Source organism: Zingiber officinale, chromosome 5A (assembly GCF_018446385.1).
Source record: "Zingiber officinale cultivar Zhangliang chromosome 5A, Zo_v1.1, whole genome shotgun sequence".
Lineage (NCBI taxonomy): Eukaryota > Viridiplantae > Streptophyta > Magnoliopsida > Zingiberales > Zingiberaceae > Zingiber > Zingiber officinale.
Window position 1 is genome coordinate 150,608,864 of NC_055994.1, and position 23,072 is coordinate 150,631,935.

A 23,072-nucleotide genomic window follows, 5' to 3' on the forward strand; every position below is an offset into this window, starting at 1 on the left:
ATTTCAAACGGTTGCACTTTAAATAGAGGGATTCGATTCCTGGGGAGGGAGAGGAAAGAAGAAGGAGGCGCAGCTGAGTTAGCGCGAGGGAAGGAGAAGAGAGTTGGGCCCGTGTTAGCTAACTAACGGGAGTAGGTTTCGAGAGAGTGATGAAGAGCACGAAGAAGGAGGAGGAGAGTCAGGGCACAGGAGGAGGGGTCGTGAAAAAATGGAGATGGAGGAGGAGAATTAGGTCACAGGATTGCGAATGAAGAAGATTACAAAAAATCTCGTCTCCGATTTTTTTGTCCTATGTGGACTTGACCACGAACGATGCCACCTTAGTCGTGGAGCAATTTCACTGAGGAAATTCTCTGCAGGCATCATTTCAATTTAATAATACAAATTTATTTAATATGTTAATAAAAACTTTATTGATGAATATTATTCAGAAAAATTATTTATAAAAACTAACAAACCGGATGCATTTAGTCAAACTTACTTCAATACTAAACTGGTGCAACCCTAATAATTTAGGACAATTCCACACGAATTAAATGATGACAAAGTAGAAATTTTCCTTTTCCATTGTTTACTGCGAGTTACAAGGGAAGGAATACTTCGCACGCAGACTACCATTTATAGAAGCACACGAGAGAGAGACATCGCTCACAACTGATTCCATAGTTATCAACACACAGAAAAGGAACCAATCTCTTAATCATGCAACAATAATCTCCTTCATGTCCTTGGAAAATAAACATTTACAACAAATAAAACTGCAGCTAATGATCTCGCCTGCAAGCTAGAATACCATAAAATTACCTCAAAGTAGTACATACACATCGAAAAGCATTAGCCTCCTCTCGTCTCTTCGTTCTTGTGCTGTCACTGGCTCCATGAGCATTGGTTGTAAATGGGTAGCAAAGTTGAAGAGATTCTGATGAAATAGTGCTGATTCTACCACACAAATAAGCATTGATCTAGCTGGATTGTAGATAATGATTTAGCTCACGTAAATAGTTCCGCACTTCATACGGTGATGTCGAAAGTTGCCCCTTCTGTGGGTTCAGGCAAAGCATTGGGAATTGCTGGAGATGGGTTTTTGGAAAGATCCCTCATCATCCCCTGAAGACAGCAACATGGCTTAGCATCAATCATGCTTCGAGTCATGTTCATTTCATATAAATACCAGACTAATGCTTCAAAATAAAACTTGAGTTCCAGTGATCAAAGTATCAAACTACCAAATAGCAATGATTACTAGAGCTACAAGGTAATTGTTCATTCTGCAGAATGAGACTTTGTTCTCCTAAGCTATGACATCTGCTTTTAGACTAGTTCTAAATGATTTCACAATGCCTGTTAACCCTATATATACAGAAGGAGGATACACTCACTACTTGTATCAGGGCTATCGACAATTAGTTAAGATTAAAGAAGAGTACTTGATTACATGGACTACATATATTCATCAGCATTACTTACTCAGAAGTGAACGCAAAAGTAATTCATCAAACAAAGTAAATGTGAGTTCAGAATTTAAGAGGATTAGCATTTTCCAAATGTTTCCTACCTTGTTTGCCCAAACAAGTCCACATGCATTGCACAAGGTCCGTGGTCCATCAGGTCCACGGCGCATCATCGGAGTAGAATGTGCGCTGATACCACAGTGATGACATCTGTGCAAATGGATAGCCAATATCAGATCTTGAAATTCAAAACAATTCGTCGGTACAACATATAAGAAAATTTTATTTGGATGTTCATTATCCTGGAGACGTAGAATTTTAATTAAGATGTTTGATACTTGATTTTTTCAGTAAACTGAACAAATATTCAGTTACCTTCCAATCTCGTTCCTTTACATGCTCATCACCCAAAAAACATCTTGCAACCACTACGACTACCTTCTAAAGTAACTTGAATCCTAAAAATATCAAGTTTTTGCCCAAAACATAAATTCATAAATTATTTCCAAAGCTTACGCAGATGCCCCTGGAATCTTATTCTCTGGTGAACCAGATTCTTGGTTTGCACCAGTAGCATCACCCATGGAACAGTCAGTTTTAGATTTTGATGATGTAAATTGACCCTTATTTCGCTGCATCCTGTATCAAATACAAAAAGAATTAAATTTGGAATGGAAAGGGATAGGTAAGCAAAATAGACAGAAAGAAATGTCTTTAAAAAAATTTTAAAAAAATAATTGTAAGTAATAATATTTTAATTTTAACACGTGTTGTCCATATGCAAGTACGTGAGAGGTCTCACATCATCAATCTATTGATGCACCTGTTATACATCCAGATAATAAAAAATACATCATCCAACAAAGAATTGCATGAAGACACGATGGCTCTTATATATCCAGATAATAAAAAATACATCATCCAACAAAGAATTGCGTGAAGACACGATGGCTCTGACATGGAAAAATTAGATAAGAGTCACACTTGTATTTAACATGCCATGTTCGTAGCATTGCTGTTTTCCAAGTGAACATGAATACTTGTCAAACTATTGATCAGAATGTGCCCACATCACCTCAACTAATCCTACAAAGAACTTTGAAATCCATGATTGATTTGCAAGAGGATACTAAGAGGTAGCAAAAAGTGACACATGGAGTGGGTTGTAACAAAAAGCAAGAAAATGAACAATAATCTTTACATTCCTAAACTGAAATTTCTAGACCTCTAACGATAAATAATATTTTGCACAATTCTTTGGTTGAAGGTGGAAATTGTATACAGGTTGGTTATGGTTTCCAAAAGATTGGTCCGCATGAAAAAACTAAGGTAGCCCATAGCATCTTAGTCTGCCTGATCATTGTCAATGGAGAAGCAACAATTGTCACTGACACATGATACTGCAAAAAGAGCTCAATATAGCAGGTGCTTAGTATGAGATATTGAAAGATTGAATGAATCAGGATATGTGAAGAATTCATGCAGACCGACCAACAGATAAAACAATATTCCACTTTCAACAGTTAGAAATCAAAATAGACTCTCAAAGCATATTTCTTTTAGCTTCTCAACATCTCACATTGTTCATTATCACCTGTGACAATATGATTCCTTGGCTCTCGACAGTGAATTTTTCTCATGGTAATACTTGTCAAAAAAAAGAAAAAGACTAACCATTATGAACAAATTAAGATAGTTTCTTACAAAAATTTGAACCTAGATGAAACAATTAGGCACATCCAAAGTCAAAAGCCCTAGTGAAAATTTCAAGCCTAGTAGTGTAAGCCTTTTCATAATGTACAACCGCAGGGATAATTGGACTAGTGAAAATTTCAAGCCTAGTAGTGTAAGCCTACAAGAGCAATATAAGGTATTAAATTTCCAAGGTCCAAATTGGCTGGGGCATCTTAATCTCATCCTCTGCCTTATCATAATGTACAGTCGCATGGATAATTGGACTTGGATTAAGCTCTCCATCTTTCCCTTTATACAAGAATTTCCTGCCCGATCAAGGAGGTTTGATATAACAACTTAATTCATTGTTTCTTTCTCAAACCTTTTGAGAAAGCAGAAATGTTTCACTGCTCACGTTTTGCAACTTTCCAACTAATTAATAAGAACTGAAAAGAAACTGAGTTTGGCAAACATGTCTTTTACTCTTTTACAAGTGCCTTTAAGCTTTCACTTAATTACACAACCATCAAAAACTAAGTAGGAGAAAATAATTACACTGATATCAATAATATCCACTAGCATGCATAAAAATGGATTACAAAATCAGAAATAGGAATGCAATGCCATATTGATTGGTGTTCCCATCAAACTGATTATTAAAATGGCAAGATGACTACAAGCATGTTAAAAGTAATATTGAAATGGTAATGTGCAAAATACATAATCACTAGTGGAATGCTTTTAGATGATGCACTCTCCTACCTTGATGCTACTTCTTTGCGGACAGTATAACGTATTTTCTTCTCAAAGTTCCGCTCTTTTCTCTTTTCTCGGAACCGCATTAAGGACGCAAGTCTATGAGGTATATCTCCACGCTGCCACATATCAAAAGCCCCTGAAGTCATTAATGCGTCAAAAGCAAATTGGCAAGTGGTTATGTTTAACAATACCTTGGTTGGGATAGTGGATGGTGGGAAAGGATTTGATCCAGTCTGCATCTCACGACCTCCCAGTAACAAGAGCACAGCCTGAACCTACAATGCAGCAAAATTTAATTTTTAGGATTGCAGCGACTAAATCGAGTACTAGCTGGTGAACAAAAACCAACCTTTTCGGGAGAAACAGAATCAAAAACGTATACTTCGCCCTGGAATGAGAGAGTGAGCTGATTCCCGCCTGCCTGCACGGGTCCTAGAGCCTGAGTATCACCCAGATGACTCGGACCAGATGGTCCTTCTGTCTCCATCTCCCCGTTCTCCACTGCTCCTACGCCTTCCTCCTCCATCCCGTGGCTACCGCTGCTGCAGTCCGCCTCTTCGTACTGCTGCAATGCTAGCGCATCCGCGGCGGCAATCAACTCCCCAGTCCCGCCTACTGCGTTAGACTCATCAACGTGGGACGGGAGCGACACGCCGGGTAGCACCTGGTGGCCGGCCGACATGTTGTGGAAGTGGTGGCCCGGAAAGCTCTCGACGCCCGCCGGGTTTACACCATCGAGTGGGATGGGGTTTCCACTCATCCCTAGAAGCGAAGATCTCGCGAGAGCGCTCGAATTCTCCAAGCTTCATAAATTAATCATACAAAAAATCAGGTAGAGAACTAAAACAACTCAAGTCGAACAAGAAACAAAATTCAAAAACGAAAAAAAAACAAAAGGGAAAATACGAGCTCTCGGAACGCTTGCGATCGATCCGAAGGCAAATCGCCACCAATGGATCAAATCCGCGAACGAGGAAACCCTAGAAGGAGAGGAGACAGTAAGGGTAAGGCGATAAATTTAACGTGCGACTGTTCACATGGATGAAATTATGCGGTCGCAGAAAAAAGGACATTTTTTTCTTTTTAATTTACTGATTTACCCAACTCCTTATTTGCATTTTTTAAAATCAGAACAACGCCCCAAATTTTTAGAATCGTTAAAAATACTTGTTTTTTAAATAATAATAATAATAAAAGGCAGCCAATAGAATTTTTATATCTAAAATATTTTTATTCAAGATGAAAAATATATATACACAAGTTGCACGACTCATTTCTGACTAAAAGTAATCTAGGAGGTTCAATATTTAGATACATCATTTTTTTAATACCAAATTTATTAAATCTTAAATCCTAAATATTATACTCCGAATATTGTACCTTACATGAGCACTTAATTTTTTTATTTTAATTTTTTTAGCTTGAATGCTAAAGTTAAACCCTAAATCCTAAATCTTAACAGCAATAAATTTTATTAGCTTAACCCTGAGCTAAACCAAATAAAAAAAAAATGTTTAACAATAGGGGCAATAATTTTCTTTATGTCAATTGCTTGGTAGGTCTTTAAATCTAAAAGTATATTTCTTGAAGTTGAATGTGATTATTGTTATTATATTAATAGACTCTTTATTTTATGTAATATGAAAATATAAATATTATTGAATGTTGTTATATTAAAATGATGATTTAATTACTAATTAATTTAAATTTATACATATAATAATATGATATGGTCGTATGCATATATAAAATTATTGATTTATTTATATGTAAATGATTTTTAGATTTTTTTAATTAATATTTATGTAATATAAAATTTTAAATATTTTTAATAGGATAATATCCTATCTCGATCCCAACTTAAGTTTTAAGTAGGTATGTAAACTATATTATCGGACAACAATTATAACAATTATGTACTTATGGCAACTATTATAACCGTGCTGGAATAATAGTATTTTTTGTATGAGAATGTATCTTTGATAATTTTTTAAAGAGTATTTAGCGTTTGATATTTTTTAAAAAAATATTTTCATGACTTTTAAATTTTCACCCTTATGTTTACTTTCTATAAATATTATCCGAATTGCTCTAATTTTTGCAATTCCTTCAAAATTTAAAATACAAGTCAATTTCCAAGTCAACTAGATGATCTTTTTAATAAAAAAATAGATATTTCAATTATTTTTATTGAATTTAGTTATTAAGATGTCTAAAATCCTCCCATGTCAATTTTAGATATTTCCGATTTTTGAATTAAGTTTGAATTAAATTAATAAAAGATACTTAATCTTTTATTTACACAATTTATCCAGTAATTTGTTTTTATTTTGTATGGAAAAACATTACACAAAATAATATACAATTTAATTTTTAAAATGTAATATATACAAAATTAAATTTTTTTAATTATGTATTTATAAATAGTATTCCCTTTTATTTGCTTGAATAAAATAAATTACTTACAGCTATAAATCAAACTGGCGTTCAACGGGCGACAACAACGGCTAGATTCGGTCCGACACCAAGGCAGCGAGCCGGTTTACTTGGGTGGACCGGTTTCGGGTTCGAAGACAGAACACGACAGCGGTCCATGAGTCAGGAATCACCCTTGGATTTATTCTAAATTACGGACGGAACCTTCCTGCCGTGAGTAGTTCACGGGCAAAGAGGAAGGGCAACGATGTCAAAAAGCCCTACTTAGGCTATGCTACTTCCGTATTTGAACACCTATATATAAAGGGTAAAATAGTCATTATAAATGCGCCTCTCCCTTGCAGATCTTAAGCCACCGTCTGGATTTGACCTCGGTCTCCTATCCATTGGCGAGATCTCAAGCCGCCTTCGTATCGATCGTCTTGAGGTAGGCGCCCCTTTCTCCTTCTCCCGATCTTATTCGCGCTGCGTTGATGTGGCGGATGATCCATCCGTCTTGTTAGGGATTTCATGGTCCTTCGTCTCATTGGCAAATTTGGGTGATTTCTGATTTTGTTAACATTTGCGATGTTCTGTCCAAAATTAGATTTTTTTTTTCTTTGGGTATCCTGTAATTAACGATCTCAATCTCTGTATCAAGTTTGGGTTTCGTCGTAGGAAAGGCTTTTGTTTGCTTGTTTGTTTCGTCTTCCGTACTTCTATGTTTTGGGCTTCTTGGGATTTGTGCTTTCCTAATATTTGGGGAAATCTAGATCGCGTATAGAATGATGGGTTGGCTTGTGAAATGGTGTTCTTTGTTGACTATTGGATCGGTAGGGTGTTTAAATGGATTTCGTTATGAGGAAATATAAATAGACTGTTTTGGGAGTTTTATGGATTGAGTTATGGACTACGCTGAATGGCTTGGTCTAGGACTCTGGGTGTTTGAATTTTAGGTGGTACCTACAAGTGTTGGAATTAATATTCAACCTAGGATTGGTGGATGACCACGCTGATTCAGTAAGTGATTTATCCACAGGTTTACTATGGCCTATGTTTGAATTAATAGGCATAAACTAGCGTAGGAAGTGATTCTCAGTTGCTATCTTTTTCAGCTCTACTAGAATCTCCCTTGTGCGATTAAATCAGTAAGCTAAGAGTGGTGTCCAAGGTGGTGATCTCATTGGTACCTAACTCAAGAGTAATTCACATAGAAGCGAGGAATGGGATTTCACAAGAAACAAGCATTAGAATGTTGAGGGGAAGTGACTCCGTAGTTAGGGGAAGGCCTTAGTTGCCATCTTCCAGTGTTTTACACACTTTGTTTGATGAACATTAGATTTAGTTAATTCATTAGAGTTTTATGTATAGGTTGATGGAACAAGAACCACATAAGCATTTTCATGACACTCTTCCTTCTGCCTGAGATAAAATAGTGGTGAGTTTAAGAAGTTTGCTAAAATGGACATTAAAAAAGAAGTGAAGCAAATTATTTTAAATGCTGTGATTTAGATGAGTAACTTATATGTGAGAACAAGATAAATGTTGTGATTTCGTTGAGTAACACCTCACATTTAATTGCATTGAAAAGCATACATATTTTACTTCTTTGGTTCATTCTATTCTGATGTTGGGCATACCACACATCAGATTATGCTATACTTGTATTTTGTTCAAGTTTTAATCTGTCTTTCGAAGATAATTTGATTGAACATTTGCAGCTTGTCAATATTTAGAATTACAAGCCTTAATTGCTTGTTTGACGGCCTCTAAAATGCTACCAAAAGGAATTTTTATAATGGGATTCAGTGATGGAACTTCAATTTTACTTCTCATAAATTTATCTTATCATTAAAGTGAACTCCTTTTTGTGTACTTGGATATATTGTACTCTCAAACTGATTATTAATTTTCTTCAGTTAGCTAATGCACTGATTTTGCTGTATGGTACTGTTATACTTTGGAATTAATTATTCCACATTTGATATCTTGTTAACTCTTGCAAACTCTTCCAAATGTAACAGCTGTTACTGATACTCACTTTGGTCTTTGAAGTTTGAACGATTCCCGAGCACTAAGTGCATACAGCAGCCTGATTGATAGATTGTTTTCACAATCACAAGGCGATTTGTTTGTGGCCTCGCAATGGCAAGCATGAATTAGAAGTTTTGAATTTCAAATAACCATCAATTAACTTTAACTCTGGTGCTCATCTCTCTGATAGTTGTTACAGGCAACCAACGAGAATCTCCCTCCAAATGTTATTAGGCAGTTAGCCAAGGAATTGAAGAATTTGGATGAAACACCTCCTGAAGGGATTAAAGTGGTTGTTAATGATGATGACTTTTCTACTATATATGCTGATATCGAGGGTCCTGGTGTGTGACGTTAAAAAAAAAAAAAGCATAGTTTTACTTTTAACCTGGAAACTACCAGTTGACAACTCTGTATGTGTGAATCCTGCAGCTGGAACTCCATATGTAAATGGTGTGTTCCGCATGAAGCTTCTATTGTCTCATGACTTCCCGCAATCTCCTCCTAAAGGTGCCCTTTACTGTAAAGTAATTTTAGTATGTGTTAAAGAATGCCCCTGCCGTTATAAATAACTCCTGAAAATGTTATTACAATGATTAGGTATAATTTTCATACATTAAATTCGTCCCTTATTTGCAGGCTACTTTCTGACCAAAATATTTCACCCAAATATTTCGGCAAATGGTGAAATATGTGTCAACACACTCAAGAAGGACTGGAATCCGAGCCTCGGATTAAGACACGTATTGATCGTAAGTTCAAGTGTTGCTGATCCACCTCCTTGTTCTGCAAATTGCTTCTATTACTTGATTATTTTTTCTCTGGCTAGAATTAGAAGATGCTACAAGTCATTTGTTTTTTCATGCTCCTAATGTGGACCATTGCTGCGATCAATAGGTTGTCAGATGTCTGCTCATAGAGCCATTCCCAGAATCTGCACTAAATGAACAGGCCGGTAAAATGCTGCTGGAAAACTATGATGAGTATGCTAGGCATGCCAGGTCAGCTTCTTCGTTCTACCTATCCCCATTAGCATTTTACTTAGTGAATCACACACAGGATTATGAGAGTATGAGATTATATCCAGTATGATGTGAGAATGAACTTAGAATGCTGTGCGATAGAATGAGGATGGCAAATGGACATGGCAAGAAAAATGATCAATTCCATCCTTATGTTTAGTTTCATTAGTAGAATAAGCATACCATTAGTTTTAAGGATCAAAGTCTTTTCAAGTTCCAAAATTACCATCTAACACATGGTGAAAGGATTTAAGCATATTAATGTCTTGGTGTGAGGGATAATCAGTTATCCTCAAATTTTAACAATTAATTAATAGAGAATACTATTATGTGAAAACAAACCAAATTAAGAGAAGTTAGATATGGTTTATTTTAAAAGAAGCTCAAACTTCCAAACAATTTTAATTCCTTTTTTATCCTGCTTTAGTATATATACTGTTAAGAGTTGATTACCTGGACATTTCTGTCAGAGATATACAATTAATTAATAGAGAATAGTGTTATGTCAAATCAAACAAAATTAAAAGAGGAAATATGGTTTTATTTTAAAAGAAGCTCAAACTTCTAAAGAATCTTAGTTCCTTTTGTCCTGTTTTATTATATTTCTCTGAAAACCTTGTGTTGTTAGGAAAAAGATCAAATTTTATATATTTGTTGTTAGCATACCACTTCCATGTGGGGGGTGTAGGGTAGGGTACACCACTCAACAGTTGATCCATTGCACTCATTTTTTCTTCAATTTTGGGCTTCGGCTCGTAGTTCCTTTTGTCATATTTTATTATATATCTCTGAAAACCTTGTGTTGTTAGGAAAAAGATCAATTTATATATATTTGTTGTTAGCATACCACTTCCATGTGGGGGGGTGTAGGGTACACCACTCAACAATTGATCCTGTGCACTCATTTTTTCTTCAATTTTGGGCTTCGGCCATGACTGATATCTGCACTTTGAGCATTTTTCTAAGATCCACATGACTGCTAGGAGCCTAGGCAAGAATAGGGATCCGACAAAGGAGCAGTAATTTCAGGTCTACTTTGTCGAGAGAGAGAGAGAGAGAGAGAGAGAGAGAGAGAGAGTTATTGGAAGATCTCATAAGTAGAATGGAAAGCAACCCTGATCAGACATTAAAGACAAGGTCTATGAAATGAGTGCAATGGATCATATGTTAAAATGATAGAGGTCAGAGGTCAGAGGTCATATGTTAAATGGTAGAGGTCAGAGGTTCAAAATTTACCTGTGTCAAAAAATATTTAATTAATTTATGCAAATCAATCCTTGTGTTGGGAGATCAGGATCAAAGTTAAATATCCTATCAACACATGACTAGGGCCACACATTATGAACCTAGAATGGTAGCTGATTTTATCCTCTTAATGGCCAATTCCATTTCACCTCGATTAGGCTTTCAAACACAGGATTGGAACCCAACATGGAATGGTGTTTTGTTTCCTCTATTTCCATCATACCAAGCATGCTATGTTGCTATTCCTTTTGACACATGCCAAAACATTACACGAATTGAATCTGTCTGTTTCACAATGCCCCTATGCAGGTTATATACCGGAATACATGCTCTTAAACCTAAGCCAAGAGTTAAAACTGGGGCGATCTGTGAGTCTACAACGGCCTTAAATGTGGACCATAGAAGCAACAAATCTACTGTCAAAGAGCCCCAGCCACCCACACAACTAGTTACATCTTCCAAACTTCTGTCACAGGACCAGAATGCAAGTGCCATCTCCATAACCGAGCCAATCGTCGGACCACCAGCAATCCCAAAGCAGGAAGGAGTACATGCAGCCAAAGCGGCTCAGGTCGATAAAAAAAAGATCGACGCAAGGAAGAAGAGCTTGAAAAGACTCTAGGTCTAGTAAATTTTGGTGGTTCTTGTTCCGTGTAGAAGTTATAACATGAACTGTAGTGGAGAGGACAAGTTAACCACAATGTACATCTTAATTCAATTCATTGTAGCTTGTTCATTGCTTTATGCATGCTGGTAGCTCTTCTGGTTTAAATTATATTCATCCAAGGAACTATATCGGTATACCTACGCGTACAACTGATAAGTCTTTGTGAGTATTTATGATTTCAAATTCGACTGTATATTTTTTTTGCTAGATCTTTGCATGACAATCAGTTGTACTTGTGGAAGAAATCAAATTCTATGCCAAGTTATCTCAGTGGTAATACTGACCATTAACACAAGTAAAACGTCCGGCTTGTCGAGTTCCCTTCATGGGAAGGGAACGTCAGACTTGGCCAAAGTGTTAAATTGTGTGCTCAATGGCTGGAGGGATTAATCGAGTGGATTGTGGAGCTCGACGAACTCAATGAGATAAGTTGTGCATGGGTCACTTACGGAGACTCATAAAATTTCAGAAACTATAATCAAACTAAACTTTGCACTGATATGTACTCACTCAAATGTCAGAAATCAAAGTCGCAAAAACTTGCCCAACCAAGGAAGAGACACTTTCCTCTATATGTATGATCACTTGATCTCGACATGGACTTTGAAGTCTAAAAAAGAGAAATTTTAACAGCAGGCGATTAATTATGTGCTCTACACTGGTATGACATCTACTTTTGATGAGTCCTCACATCTCAATATTAATCCTTCAAGGTTTGCCGGAAGAATGCACTCCGACCATTGGTATCCAATGGGAAGGGGCTCTGAAGGGGATACTATCGTTAAGACATTATCGTTCCTTCGGACGACCCCCATGATGCTAACAGTGCTGCCTTCTTTTATGTAGCTGCAATGAAAAAGGTGAAATAGTAAGTTGTTGAAGAGGATGATCTTTTGAAAATTCTTATCACTAGTATCTTGCTTCATATAAGTTCTCAATTAAGGTGCTTATGGTGTCACTAGGTTCATGTATAAACGTTTTATAAAGGGACGACAATATGCGTATGCAAGGAGTTGCTAGGTACCCTTCCTTCATGCGCATTTCGCGATCATCACTCGAAAGGTTCCTCTTGCGCAACCACTTGAGAAAATCAGGAGCCAAATCCTTGTTTTTTGTGTTTATGTCGATAACAACAGACTCGTCCACATACGGCGTCACTTGAGCACCGTAGCCAGCTTTGACTAAAGCTCGTAAGCCTGATTCGAAGTCTGAGATGTAGAAATCAACCACATGCCTCTGCACAAAGCTCACACAATGCAAAATCCATAAGATTGAGGTTTTGCCAATGGTGGGAAAAGTCGTGGAATAACGTGAGAATTAAAGGAAAGGTATTCTAGAGTGAATGACAAAGCGAAGATAGAAGCTGTGTAAAGGAAGCTATTGAATCTTAGTATACCTCCATTGATCTTAGTCCCCATGTAAAGCGTAGATGCTTGGGATTGGCAGCTTTCGAGTCCCAATCCCTATACTCATATAGAGAAGTAGATGTATAGACACATCGAGGAACTTTACAGTATGAAGATTCGAGGGGAAGATTACCACATGTTACAACCTGAAAGAAGCTTCAAAGTTTATCTGACTATGATAGAACAATGGTTTAGAAAGTTAACTAATTCGGCTATAGTTACATACCCCAGTGACCTTAACATATTGCCCATCTTTTGCACTTTGCAGCTCAGCATCAGGGTATCGGGCAATAAATTGTATGACCGCTCTCTTCCCATAGAACGCATTCCAAATGAAAAATGCAGCGACTGCTCCAGAGGAAACCACAACTACGATAAGAAGAACAGCATTGTGAACAGCACCGAGAATGAAACCACCTGCTATAAACCCCATTGCAAACAACAAAACAACAGACCACAAAATCGGCTTTGGTAAACTCCCCTTGAATAGATAATCATCATCCTGACTTAGATTAGTGACAGCCTGATTGCGGGCAATGCTCTTTGTATGTAGCCTCATTGATCCAGTCGAGTCAAGTGGACCAGATACTTTACGAGTAGCACCAGTTGAGTTAAGTGGTCCAGAATTAATTGGCCCAGATGTGATCAAACCCGTTGTCGGTAGCACTGGTGGGAGGGGGCCAGAATTCTGGCGAGCCATTGTGTTTACTACAGATTGTGGACCAGATGTCTTTTTAACTGAATCCCCATGTTTAAGAGGTCCAGAGTTAGAAACTTGTCTGTTTCCTGATGAGACAGAACCAGGAATTGCGGAAGCGAGAGAACCCGAATAGCCGGTTCGACCAGAAGCATTAGGCATTACAGGTCCTGAGTGAGGAGTTGTGCCTCTGAATGAAGCACTGGTGAGAGGTCCAGATTTTCTCAATTTCTCTGTGTGAAGATCAAACATTTTGCCAAGCTCACCAGATTTCTTTACATCTCCACCAGTGTATGGCATGGCAACTGAGCTCATTGTTGAAGGCTTCTCCTTTGGCTGCTCACGCCTGCCTGAAACATACAAGCCATTGCTGAGCTGATGCGATGGGAATCTTGAGCCCATTATACTTCTGATAATAGCTCCAACCGATCTTCTATCTTCTACTATGGTTCACATAACCTGTGCGAGAACAACGAATTACATCATAGATCCATAACAACTAAATCATGAGTGAATGTACATGTTTAACATACTGCATAACAAACTGAGAATATACGATAAAGCAAATAAAACTAATATGCATATCAGCTTCAATTGTGACAACAAATTTGCAATTTAAACATGAAACTACAATTGTCGAGTAGCATCCAAAAGATTCCTAATCTTGCAGCTAATCAGAATTTTTTCTACTGATTTTGAAGTCTCTCTCTCTCTCTCTTTCTGAATTCAGATTTTATTCCTGGCTTAAGAGGAATTTTTGTGCAAGCTTGCATCTTAAACATACAAGAATATTATCATATAAGCATTTTGGTAGACTAGTAAATTCGATGACTCAAATGCATCTCAAACTTCAAGTTGCAGGTAGTTCTAGATGTTCAAATTCACTCCATTGTAAACATTAGAGTAATAAGGAGATTCCTAATAATGGGGTATGAAACAGGCAGTAAACTATCTAGTGGAACAAAGTGTTCAAGAGGAAAAGGAAGTCTGCACGCTGCCAACTAAGGGAGCAAAAAACAGAACAATATCAGCAGCCAATTCTGGTAGCAAGTCAAGTATAAGATGCACATCATTACTCCATTTGCAATCTAGAACATGCCATGCCGCCTTGCAGGGCTATGGTAATCACCCAATAAGATTAGTATCACACATAAAGTGGAGCTTATTCGTGAGTACAGACTGAAATCATGTAGACAGACTGATGGTCAAAGCTCAACGGGAATGATTTGTTCATAGATTGAGATCTTGATGCAAACCATCACTGTGAGGTGATGCCAATAGCAAAGACAAAATACATTCTATCATCCCAATGTTAATCTACTAGAGCTAAGTGAAAGATAAATAAACACGATAATCACAAGCTCTCATTTCATGAAGGTACATAAACATAGATCAAACTACAAATTCTCACATGGAAACTCCGGATCTTAAGCTTCTATAATCATAATCTACTATTACTGTGAGACGATAAGTCCTTTTTACACATGAGATAAATTTGAACAAGAGAAATCAAAATAGAGATTAAACTACAAATTCTCCCATGAAAACACCACAAATCTGTATATCACCTGTGATAATGATATCCACTCGAGAAAAATCGCCCTTTTTATGGCACACTGAATAGATCAAGACACCAAAATATCCCCAAATACATCCAACATACCAAATCAAAGGCGATTCACAGTTTCATTACTGATATCTGACAAGCATTGCCAAAACCAAAACATATGGAGGAAAACTTAAGCAATATACAATAGAACAATTTCTCACTTTACTAAAACTCTACTTTTTTACTACCTGTGGACAGTATCAGTAAATCCAAACAAGCAAATCACTAATTCCACAGATCGATAAAAACAAACACACAGTTCATTTTAATCGAGAAGTTTTTTTTTTTTTCGTTTCAAACTTTAGATGCCAATAACCTCTCCAAAACACAAACTTTTTAGCTTCTAATCAGCTCAAAGATAAAATCAAACTTCAAAGCGAAAGTTTAATCCACAATGCTCAAAAGGCACAGATCGCCGGAAAGGATTCGAAGCAGCAAGCAAAAGAGGAAGCAACAGATCTCCAAATACCTCCAGAAGTCGACCAAGATCCGCGAAATCAAAACCGTACTCGAGCAAGAGGCGCATTGAGCTGGAAATGGATGATCGTTGGAGTATCTTTATAGCTACAGCGAGCAAGAGAATGCATCCGTTGAGATCACGATCACGAACCCTTCACGGCTTCCTTCACCTGCCGTCGTCCAAAAAAAAAAAAAAAAAACTTTTTTTTAATTCTATGTCAAAATTTAGCTTTTTTCATAAACCCCCCGAATTATCTAAAAAAGGAACTTGGAGTATGTAATCATTAAATGGAGCAAATGTTCCACGTGGCCTTTGGTGAGCCACGTAAATCGGTCATCAAAATATTATGCCGACATTTAATTAAAAAAAAGCACAATAATTTAATTTATTTTCATTCGAGTTCAAGTTAAATCAAGACTTGACCATCACTCCATTGAGTTAGGTGAGTGCCAACAAATGGTTAAGTGAGATCAATTTTTCCTTAAGCAAGCAATTAATTTAACTCCACCCTTTTCACAAATGTTTAATTTGGCCCCAAAATATTTCAATATTTAAATTTGAAGACTTGTAATGAGTTTATTAATCCATGTTGGACTCAAAGATAATTCTCACAAAAGTGAAAAGTCAAAGCTCTATGAGCGTAAAAAATGTTTCTATAATTTCTAAAAAACTTTATTTTTTTTCATAATATGCATGATCACTACGATTATTATTTTTCTCATGAAGAAGTTTGGGATTGCTTTAGTGTCACTGCACGTGATAGAGATCTCAATTCCTACTTGACAATGATAGATTAACCATGGCCTTTTCTTTAATAATAAGCGTTAAAATGAGAAGGGCGTTCCAAATTATACAATTCAAAGGATGTTTTGTTAAAAAAACAAGAGAAAAATATTTCATCAGAGGTTTTATCTCCGAAATACTTTCTATTTCAGTATTATTGTAGTATCTATTAATAGCTACGTAATATGCAAAAGCCATTATGTAATTACCACACTATGTAGAAATTATTATGTAGTTATTTAAGATTTAGAATTTAAAATTTAGTTACTAATAGTTGGTACACAGTATATATTTAGTATCTGTTTGGTTAAAAATTATCCTTGATAATTTTGATTGTTCATTCAAGATTATCAATAAAAATTTTATTGGGTTTAGATAATCGATGATTCTCGAGTAATGTTTCATGCCTGACATATCGGTAAAAGGGACATGCAATCCGGAATCAGAAAACCTCGAAAAACTAAGATTTTTCTTAATTCCGGGGTTAACGAAATTTTTTTACCCAAAATACCTTCGAACATAAGAAAAATGTGATAAAAAAATAAAAATATAAAGGAAAAGAGAAAAATAAAAAAAATAAAAAAAACTTTTAAAAAAACTAAAAAAAAATTTTTTTAAAAAAAACGTAAAAAAATTTAAAAATAATAAAAAATTAGGAAAAATGAAAAACATAAAAAATAGAAAAAACATAAAAATAATATAAAAATAATAAAAATGTAAAATATATAAAAAATATAAAAACATAAAAAATAGGAAAAATAAAAAAACATAAAAAACAGGAAAATTTTAAAAAAATTTAAAAATAAAAAAAAATGTTTATTTTTTAAAAAATAAAAAACAAAAAAAATCTAAAAAATAAAAAATAAAAAAACATACAAATAAAGGAAAAATGTGAAAAAGAATTTTTTTTAAAAAAACATAGAGTTTAATAATAATAATAATATAGGGTTGGTTTTGTAACTAAGGGTAAAATAGTAAAATATTAAACTAGGTTATTCATTAAAATCTTCAAACAATCAAATTTTGTACCTAGGTTGAACCAAATAACATTTGGTTATATTTTATTCCCCATAATTTTGGTTATATGATTACTTGGTAATCACATAACTAAAGTTATATATGATAACTTGAATCAAACGCTATTAAAGTTTACCTAGTTAAAGTTTAAATCCTAAAATTTTGAACCATTAATTTTAAACTAGGAACACTATTAATTATAATCACTTTAAATTATTTAAAATTTATCAAAAATATTTTTAAATTAATTAAAATTACTTTTAAATTAATCAAAATTAGTTATAAAATCTACTTAAATAGATGTTACAATATTATATTAGATGTTACACATTATATCAACTATAAAATAACTAGAGCTTTCAAGGATGCCCATCCATAACTTGATGGGTCAACTAGTTATCTTAGTGGATTGAGAAATCCTCAATTGTTAGACCAATCTAAGGCGGATTAGGTGGTCAACTTATGAGCCCATTAAAAAATAAAAATAATATATAGAAAAATTAATAAAAAAATTAAGTTTGAGTTATGGATTAGGCCGGTCAAATCATGAGGTTATTGAATTTTTCATTTTCATTTTAAATTTTGAAGATTTTTTTTTCTCTAACATGTAGGCGAACCAAGTCTATCATGGACTTACCCAAATGGGTCGCGGGCTGATTCATATGAGTCGTGGGTCTAAATGAGTTGACTCGTCATATCCTATTTTTAAATGAATTGATAAAATTAATAGAATGAATATTTGATATGTCTAATACAAATTAATAACACAAAAAATAACTTCTACACGTTGTATGTTGTATAATTAGTAGTAATTGTTATATTGAAAATGATGAATAATATAATAATAGGTATTCGATAGTTTTATATGTTGCCGTGGTTACTCATTAGTCATTACTCAGTAGTTACCCTACATTTTAACAGTTACACATAGTGGGTATTTTAAAAATAAAACATATGATAAGACACTTTTGATTTGTTTTAAAACAGAGCGCCCATTTCATATTTCTTTAATTTGGGGCGTTCTTTAAATTTTTAACTGTAATAATAATAAAAATAATAAATTATAACAAATAAAGGAGAAGGGCATAAAAGGCTTCACAGATTGATTAAAGTCATATTGATCCGGTTCATTGGATATGAAAACCACATTTTGATTCGATTATGACCGGCTCAATCGCCGTTTAATTCTATATCCACGTCGGCAATAGGAATGCCCCCCATTCACCATGATACGAAACGTGGACGGCCAGGATCAATACGTGACGTGTCCGCTTCTTCCCGTTTCATGGTAAAACTCTCCTTTCTCAAATCTCTCTCGCCGTTTCTTTCTCTTCGTCTACCTCGGCGATGGCGGAAGAAGGAAGGATCGCTCCCTCCGATCCCCAGCTGGAAACGCCAACCGCAGATGGTTTTGGTTCGATGAAGCCCCAGGTGCGTGCGATCTGTAGCGTCCCTGCGATTCCGCGTCCTCGATTTGATAGTTCGGAATGGTTTATTGGAGTTAGGGTTTCCCCGTATCGACTGGAGGATCAAGCTCTAATTTTTGTTTTCATAATTGTTGTATCTCGTAATTGTATGCATAGATTTCGTCTCTTCAATTTTGGAGAGATGGTTTCGGTCTATAGCTGTCGGAATTTGAGAGTCTTTGTTCTGAATTAGCTACGGTGGCTTGACGGGAAGTTAACTCTGGTGTAAATGGGCATTTGAAATGCTGCAGGCTTATCTGTGCCGTGCCTTTTGTAGTTCATTTGGAATCGATAGAGGGAACCATGAATTGATCCGATAGCAGATAGCTTCGACGAGGATTGTTTGCTCTTATTTTTGGGATGTCTAGCATTCACATTTTGCTTTGGCATACCCAATTACTCTGATGGTCTTTTGAACTCCGTGATTGTTGCCAATGATGTTCTAATTTTGCATTTTCTTGTGAATGTTCCATTACAAAGACGTTCTAATTGCATTACAAAGCAAGAAAAATGATATTTTTTCCTTGAAGAATCTAGTTGTTTATTAACCTCATATATTTTGGCTACGTAGACACTAGATATTTCTGGCTTGAAGATGCCATATGCACTCGTATCGCCTGGAACTGCTCCTATATTGAATCCAGAGTACAATGAGCTTGGTGCAGGAATTTATGCGATTCAGTGTTTTCCATCTGTGAGTCCAATCTCTGGATTTTCTCCTACAACTCTAATACCAATGAAGTATAACATACCTACGTAAGGTTCCTTTCCCTGTCTACTAATTTGGGTTTTGATTTTTCTTCAAATTAGCAATATGTAAGTCACTAAATGCAACTTTTGCCAGTTCATTAACCTTCTTTCTTCTCAGTTTGTTGGAAATAAAACCAAAGAAACAGGTGAATTCCTATGAACTTAAATTGAAAATTAGTTGTATGGATATTGTTTGAGTCAGCTGGATCTTCATTATCTAACAATTTTTTCAGTAATAATTGTCTTTGAATGGTAGCTGGCATGTGATGTCCTTTTCTCTTCTTGAAAATCTTTCTGAGGTTGTTCCTCATGTCATTATTACTCTGCATCTTAAAATAGATAATAGCCTAATGTTAGAGAAGAAATCAAAATGTGTGCATGTTTCTGTGTTTTCCACCGACTAGTAATTTATTTCATATTCTTTCAGCATGAAACCATACTGACCAATGGACTACATAGCATAAATGTAATATAAGGCTCATGGCAACTTCTTATACACATTTACAACAATTAATTTGGGAAGGATAAGAATCACATATGCATGCACTCATGTAAAAACAACAATGTCAATATTATATACAACTAATATAACAGACATCAACAATATATAAAGTCTGTATAAGATTCATTGCAACCTTTTAGCACGATAATAGAATGATGCCAAAATTTACTGTAGGGTAGTTTCAGAGTTACACTGAATCACTACTGGAGTGACACCATATCTGTAATCACTCATATCCCACAGTTGAATGCTTCTACTCCTGTCTCAGTAGATTGGAGCCAAAAGAAAATGCAATTAACAAGGAATGTTTATTATGAATGAAACAAACATGGTGTGAATGCAATCAATGCATGCGTATCAACTATCCCTAAAAGTGCTACAACAACTCTTATGTTATGCTTGTTATCTTATCAGTAACATGGGGCTATTGCAGCACTGATGATATGCATCTGGATTAACAATACAGTAATACCACAATACTGGCCCAATGCATCCTATTCATCAACATAGTTCTACCGCAACAGTAACACTATATATTCTTATTCACAACAAATTAAAGTTTAAAATATTGTTTCTAGCTGAGGGGTTCGATCCCCAGCTGGAAGGAGATTTTTCGTTCTGCTATAGTGATGTTGACAATATGGTATTGTTCACTCCAGTGAGGAGGGAAGGGGAAAGAAGAAGAGGAGACAGAGGAAGAAAAAGGGAAGGAGGAAGCTTACTTGGACGCATTGTTGATGTCGGAGAAAGCATCTCATGACACAGATGAAACTTCGATATCTCCCTAGCATTGCCTCAGCCAAACAATCTGAAAGCATATATGGGATTCCGCATTGGTCCTACAGAATTGTGATGCAAAACGTTGAGGGAATCACTGTCTTGTTGTCGTCTCAATGAAGAAGGGATTTAGGTACCGCGTTACATGGAGGATGGACCATGAGTACATTACGGTGCCAGTGTTGTCAAGAAGGGCTTTAGGTATCTCGTTGCATGGAGGATGGACCATGAATACATTATGGTGCCAGTGTTGTCAAGAAGGGCTTTAGGTACCTTGTTGCATGGAGGATGGATTGCAAGGAGATTCCTGTGCTTACGTTATTTTGTCTCTTGGTGTGGGAGTGGAACCAGAAATCTCTGCTATGCATTACTAATTGACATGGTAAACTAATCCATGCAAAAAAGTGCTACAACCACCCTAATACTGTCCATTCAAACCCATCAATACAATGCAATATGCCACTATAGCTAATGATAACAACACAATGATCAGAAAGTGCAACAACAGTTCAATTAGATTGACCTAATTAATATCTACAGTACATCTATAACATTGAGAAATTGACCAGAAGTTGGTGTTTGCCACAACAGATCATCTAGTACATTGAGCTATGCTTATCAGTAAATGTGTACAAAACATATGAGTTCTTCAAATGAAACCTCAACCTTTTGCATTCATTTCTGGCATCTTATTTGCACCTTTCAGGAGGCCAAGTTCTGGAGGAACTAGTAGTGAGCAAGCACAGGAAGTGAGGCAGCAACATGGACCTCAAAGACCACATGCCAGAAGAGTTCAATTTGCATTTCAGCTTGACTTGGGTCTAATCATCAAGTTAGCAGCTATGGTTTTTCTTTTTAGTCAAGATGGATCACCGCAGAAGCTTCTGCTTCTTATTTTCTTTGCGTTGTTCGTGTACCTGTAAGTAAAATTCTTTCATTTTAATACTTAATTCTTTGTCCTCTTATCTAGATTCTGGAACTCATAAATATGTAGAATTTTGTGGACACTTTTATTTTTTCCATGGCGAATTGTTTTTGCCAATGCCTTATTTCTTTATGCAACGTCAATTTCATAGGTATCAAACTGGAGCACTTACACCTTTCATGCGGTGGCTTCAGCAAGCAGCAGCCCCACCTCGGCCGCATGCTCCTCCACAGCAGTTGAATGTTCCTCCTATTGGTCATGATGGCCAGCACAATCCTCAACCACTAGGTATTTTCACAATCGATATTTGTTTTCTTCATTTCACAAGCAATAACAATAATGTTAAGGAATCCCAAATGACCAAGTTAAATAGAACCCAGGCTTCCCAGTTCATTTCGATTTTGAGCATAATATATTTTTCACTATGATGCCAATTCAGTTTATTGAAATAATTTTAGTAGTATTAGGTGTGTTCTTGTTTTCTTTCCAAGCTTTAGATGAATCTAGGAAAGTTGACCTGAGAAAGGTCTTGTTGGGTTTTAGTTTAAACAAGTATAACAACATTAATGGAATCATGAATTGCATCTCAATTCTGAAAACACTATTTCATTGAGAAACAAAATTGAACTCAAATGATATACTTTTCTATCAGGTGCAGGTGAAAATAATGATACCAACGATCTGAATCAGGACCATCCTCTTCAAAACCAGGAACAAGTTGATGCGAACCAGAACCATCAACAACCCGAACAACCCAGAAACAATTTTTGGCAAGTGGTGAAAGAGATTCAGATGTTTGTCATCGGGTTCTTGGCATCTCTTCTTCCAGGTTACCATCCCAACAACAACTAAATTTCGTTCATAGTTTTGCTCAAAACTATTCTGGTCTTTTTTTCCCCTATTATGTTTGCTATCTTAAATGGATTCCGGTCATGTAATATTTAAGTAGGGGAGAAAAAAAATAGATTTTGTTGTGCATTTCTGGTATAATAATGCAAATAAGAAAACCTATTGGTATCGAAAATAAATTAATAACTGTTTGATTTGTCTGAAAATGTATCTTTGCTTCTCAACTGTGAAAAACTGCTTCACATTCTCATTTGACAGAGTGAAGTTCTCTTCAATTAACAAAAAATAATCAAGAATTTAATTGTACTTAGAATTATTCAAAATTATTTAAGTCGTTAGTTTTATAATTTATTAAAACTTTTAAAATGTTATTTTATGTTTTTGTGAAAGAGTCAGTTATATTTTATTAGGATTCACTAACTTTTCATCATATTTTTATACTTTTGTTGTGATGGATGATATATGTAACTTCAAATTAAGAAGGTTCTTAGGGGCTTAAGGGAACCAAATGAAAAAAAGGTAAAAGAAGGATTTTCTTGGCTTTTATGTTTTTAAAACTACCCA

At 35.6% G+C, this 23,072-nt stretch overlaps 4 protein-coding genes across 8 annotated transcripts; 2 read left to right on the forward strand and 2 right to left on the reverse strand.

Moving 5' to 3' along the window:
• Window positions 1-640: 640 nt before the first annotated feature.
• On the reverse strand, window positions 641-4,924 carry LOC121982462 (GATA transcription factor 20-like). 2 transcript variants are annotated; one of them, XM_042535539.1, is made up of 7 exons: window positions 4,791-4,924; window positions 4,234-4,687; window positions 4,076-4,159; window positions 3,888-4,000; window positions 1,968-2,090; window positions 1,556-1,661; window positions 641-1,107 (listed from the first exon to the last, which is right to left on the reverse strand). In XM_042535539.1, exons 2-7 carry the CDS (start codon window positions 4,642-4,644, stop codon window positions 1,012-1,014), a joined length of 933 nt encoding a protein of 310 aa, XP_042391473.1. In that variant the 5' UTR covers window positions 4,645-4,687; window positions 4,791-4,924; the 3' UTR covers window positions 641-1,011. The 2 variants fall into 2 exon arrangements, with proteins under 2 accessions (XP_042391473.1, XP_042391472.1); XM_042535538.1 differs by having other exon boundaries at window positions 3,888-4,159.
• A 1,716-nt stretch (window positions 4,925-6,640) lies between these two features.
• On the forward strand, window positions 6,641-11,372 carry LOC121982464 (ubiquitin-conjugating enzyme E2 22-like). Of its 2 annotated transcripts, none has more exons than XM_042535540.1 (7): window positions 6,641-6,747; window positions 8,324-8,447; window positions 8,533-8,677; window positions 8,766-8,843; window positions 8,973-9,085; window positions 9,231-9,334; window positions 10,910-11,372. In XM_042535540.1, exons 2-7 carry the CDS (start codon window positions 8,445-8,447, stop codon window positions 11,220-11,222), a joined length of 756 nt encoding a protein of 251 aa, XP_042391474.1. In that variant the 5' UTR covers window positions 6,641-6,747; window positions 8,324-8,444; the 3' UTR covers window positions 11,223-11,372. The 2 variants fall into 2 exon arrangements, with proteins under 2 accessions (XP_042391474.1, XP_042391475.1); XM_042535541.1 differs by having other exon boundaries at window positions 6,649-6,747; window positions 8,355-8,447.
• A 373-nt stretch (window positions 11,373-11,745) lies between these two features.
• LOC121982465 (uncharacterized membrane protein At1g16860-like) lies at window positions 11,746-15,614 on the reverse strand. 3 transcript variants are annotated; one of them, XM_042535542.1, is made up of 5 exons: window positions 15,449-15,614; window positions 12,900-13,829; window positions 12,664-12,819; window positions 12,292-12,503; window positions 11,746-12,113 (listed from the first exon to the last, which is right to left on the reverse strand). In XM_042535542.1, exons 2-5 carry the CDS (start codon window positions 13,770-13,772, stop codon window positions 11,921-11,923), a joined length of 1,434 nt encoding a protein of 477 aa, XP_042391476.1. In that variant the 5' UTR covers window positions 13,773-13,829; window positions 15,449-15,614; the 3' UTR covers window positions 11,746-11,920. The 3 variants fall into 3 exon arrangements, with proteins under 3 accessions (XP_042391476.1, XP_042391478.1, XP_042391479.1); XM_042535544.1 differs by lacking the exon at window positions 15,449-15,614 and adding an exon at window positions 14,939-15,264; XM_042535545.1 differs by having other exon boundaries at window positions 11,943-12,113; window positions 12,297-12,503.
• Window positions 15,615-18,516: 2,902 nt separating this feature from the next.
• Window positions 18,517-22,714, forward strand: LOC121982466. Its single transcript, XM_042535546.1, has 5 exons — window positions 18,517-18,670; window positions 19,277-19,461; window positions 21,441-21,653; window positions 21,811-21,947; window positions 22,312-22,714. The coding sequence occupies exons 1-5, from the start codon at window positions 18,587-18,589 to the stop codon at window positions 22,509-22,511; spliced, it is 819 nt and encodes a 272-aa protein (XP_042391480.1). The 5' UTR covers window positions 18,517-18,586; the 3' UTR covers window positions 22,512-22,714.
• Window positions 22,715-23,072: the final 358 nt, after the last annotated feature.

Excerpts from the sequence above, each read along its gene's own strand:
- LOC121982462 (XM_042535538.1), bottom strand. The coding sequence starts at position 4,644 with ATGAGTGGAAACCCCATCCCACTCGATGGTGTAAACCCGGCGGGCGTC. Across the intron at positions 1,662-1,967 it reads AAGATTCCAGGGGCATCTGC|ATGTCATCACTGTGGTATCA; the intron begins GTAAGCTTTGGA and ends CCATTTGCACAG. Across the intron at positions 1,108-1,555 it reads GACTTGTTTGGGCAAACAAG|GGGATGATGAGGGATCTTTC; the intron begins GTAGGAAACATT and ends TGCTGTCTTCAG.
- LOC121982464 (XM_042535540.1), top strand. Across the intron at positions 8,678-8,765 it reads TGCTGATATCGAGGGTCCTG|CTGGAACTCCATATGTAAAT; the intron begins GTGTGTGACGTT and ends TGAATCCTGCAG. Across the intron at positions 8,844-8,972 it reads CCCGCAATCTCCTCCTAAAG|GCTACTTTCTGACCAAAATA; the intron begins GTGCCCTTTACT and ends CCTTATTTGCAG.
- LOC121982465 (XM_042535542.1), bottom strand. The coding sequence starts at position 13,772 with ATGGGCTCAAGATTCCCATCGCATCAGCTCAGCAATGGCTTGTATGTT. Across the intron at positions 12,504-12,663 it reads GGGGACTAAGATCAATGGAG|AGGCATGTGGTTGATTTCTA; the intron begins GTATACTAAGAT and ends AGCTTTGTGCAG. Across the intron at positions 12,114-12,291 it reads GAAATGCGCATGAAGGAAGG|CTACATAAAAGAAGGCAGCA; the intron begins GTACCTAGCAAC and ends TTTTCATTGCAG.
- LOC121982466 (XM_042535546.1), top strand. The coding sequence starts at position 18,587 with ATGGCGGAAGAAGGAAGGATCGCTCCCTCCGATCCCCAGCTGGAAACG. Across the intron at positions 18,671-19,276 it reads TTGGTTCGATGAAGCCCCAG|ACACTAGATATTTCTGGCTT; the intron begins GTGCGTGCGATC and ends TTGGCTACGTAG. Across the intron at positions 21,948-22,311 it reads GCACAATCCTCAACCACTAG|GTGCAGGTGAAAATAATGAT; the intron begins GTATTTTCACAA and ends CTTTTCTATCAG.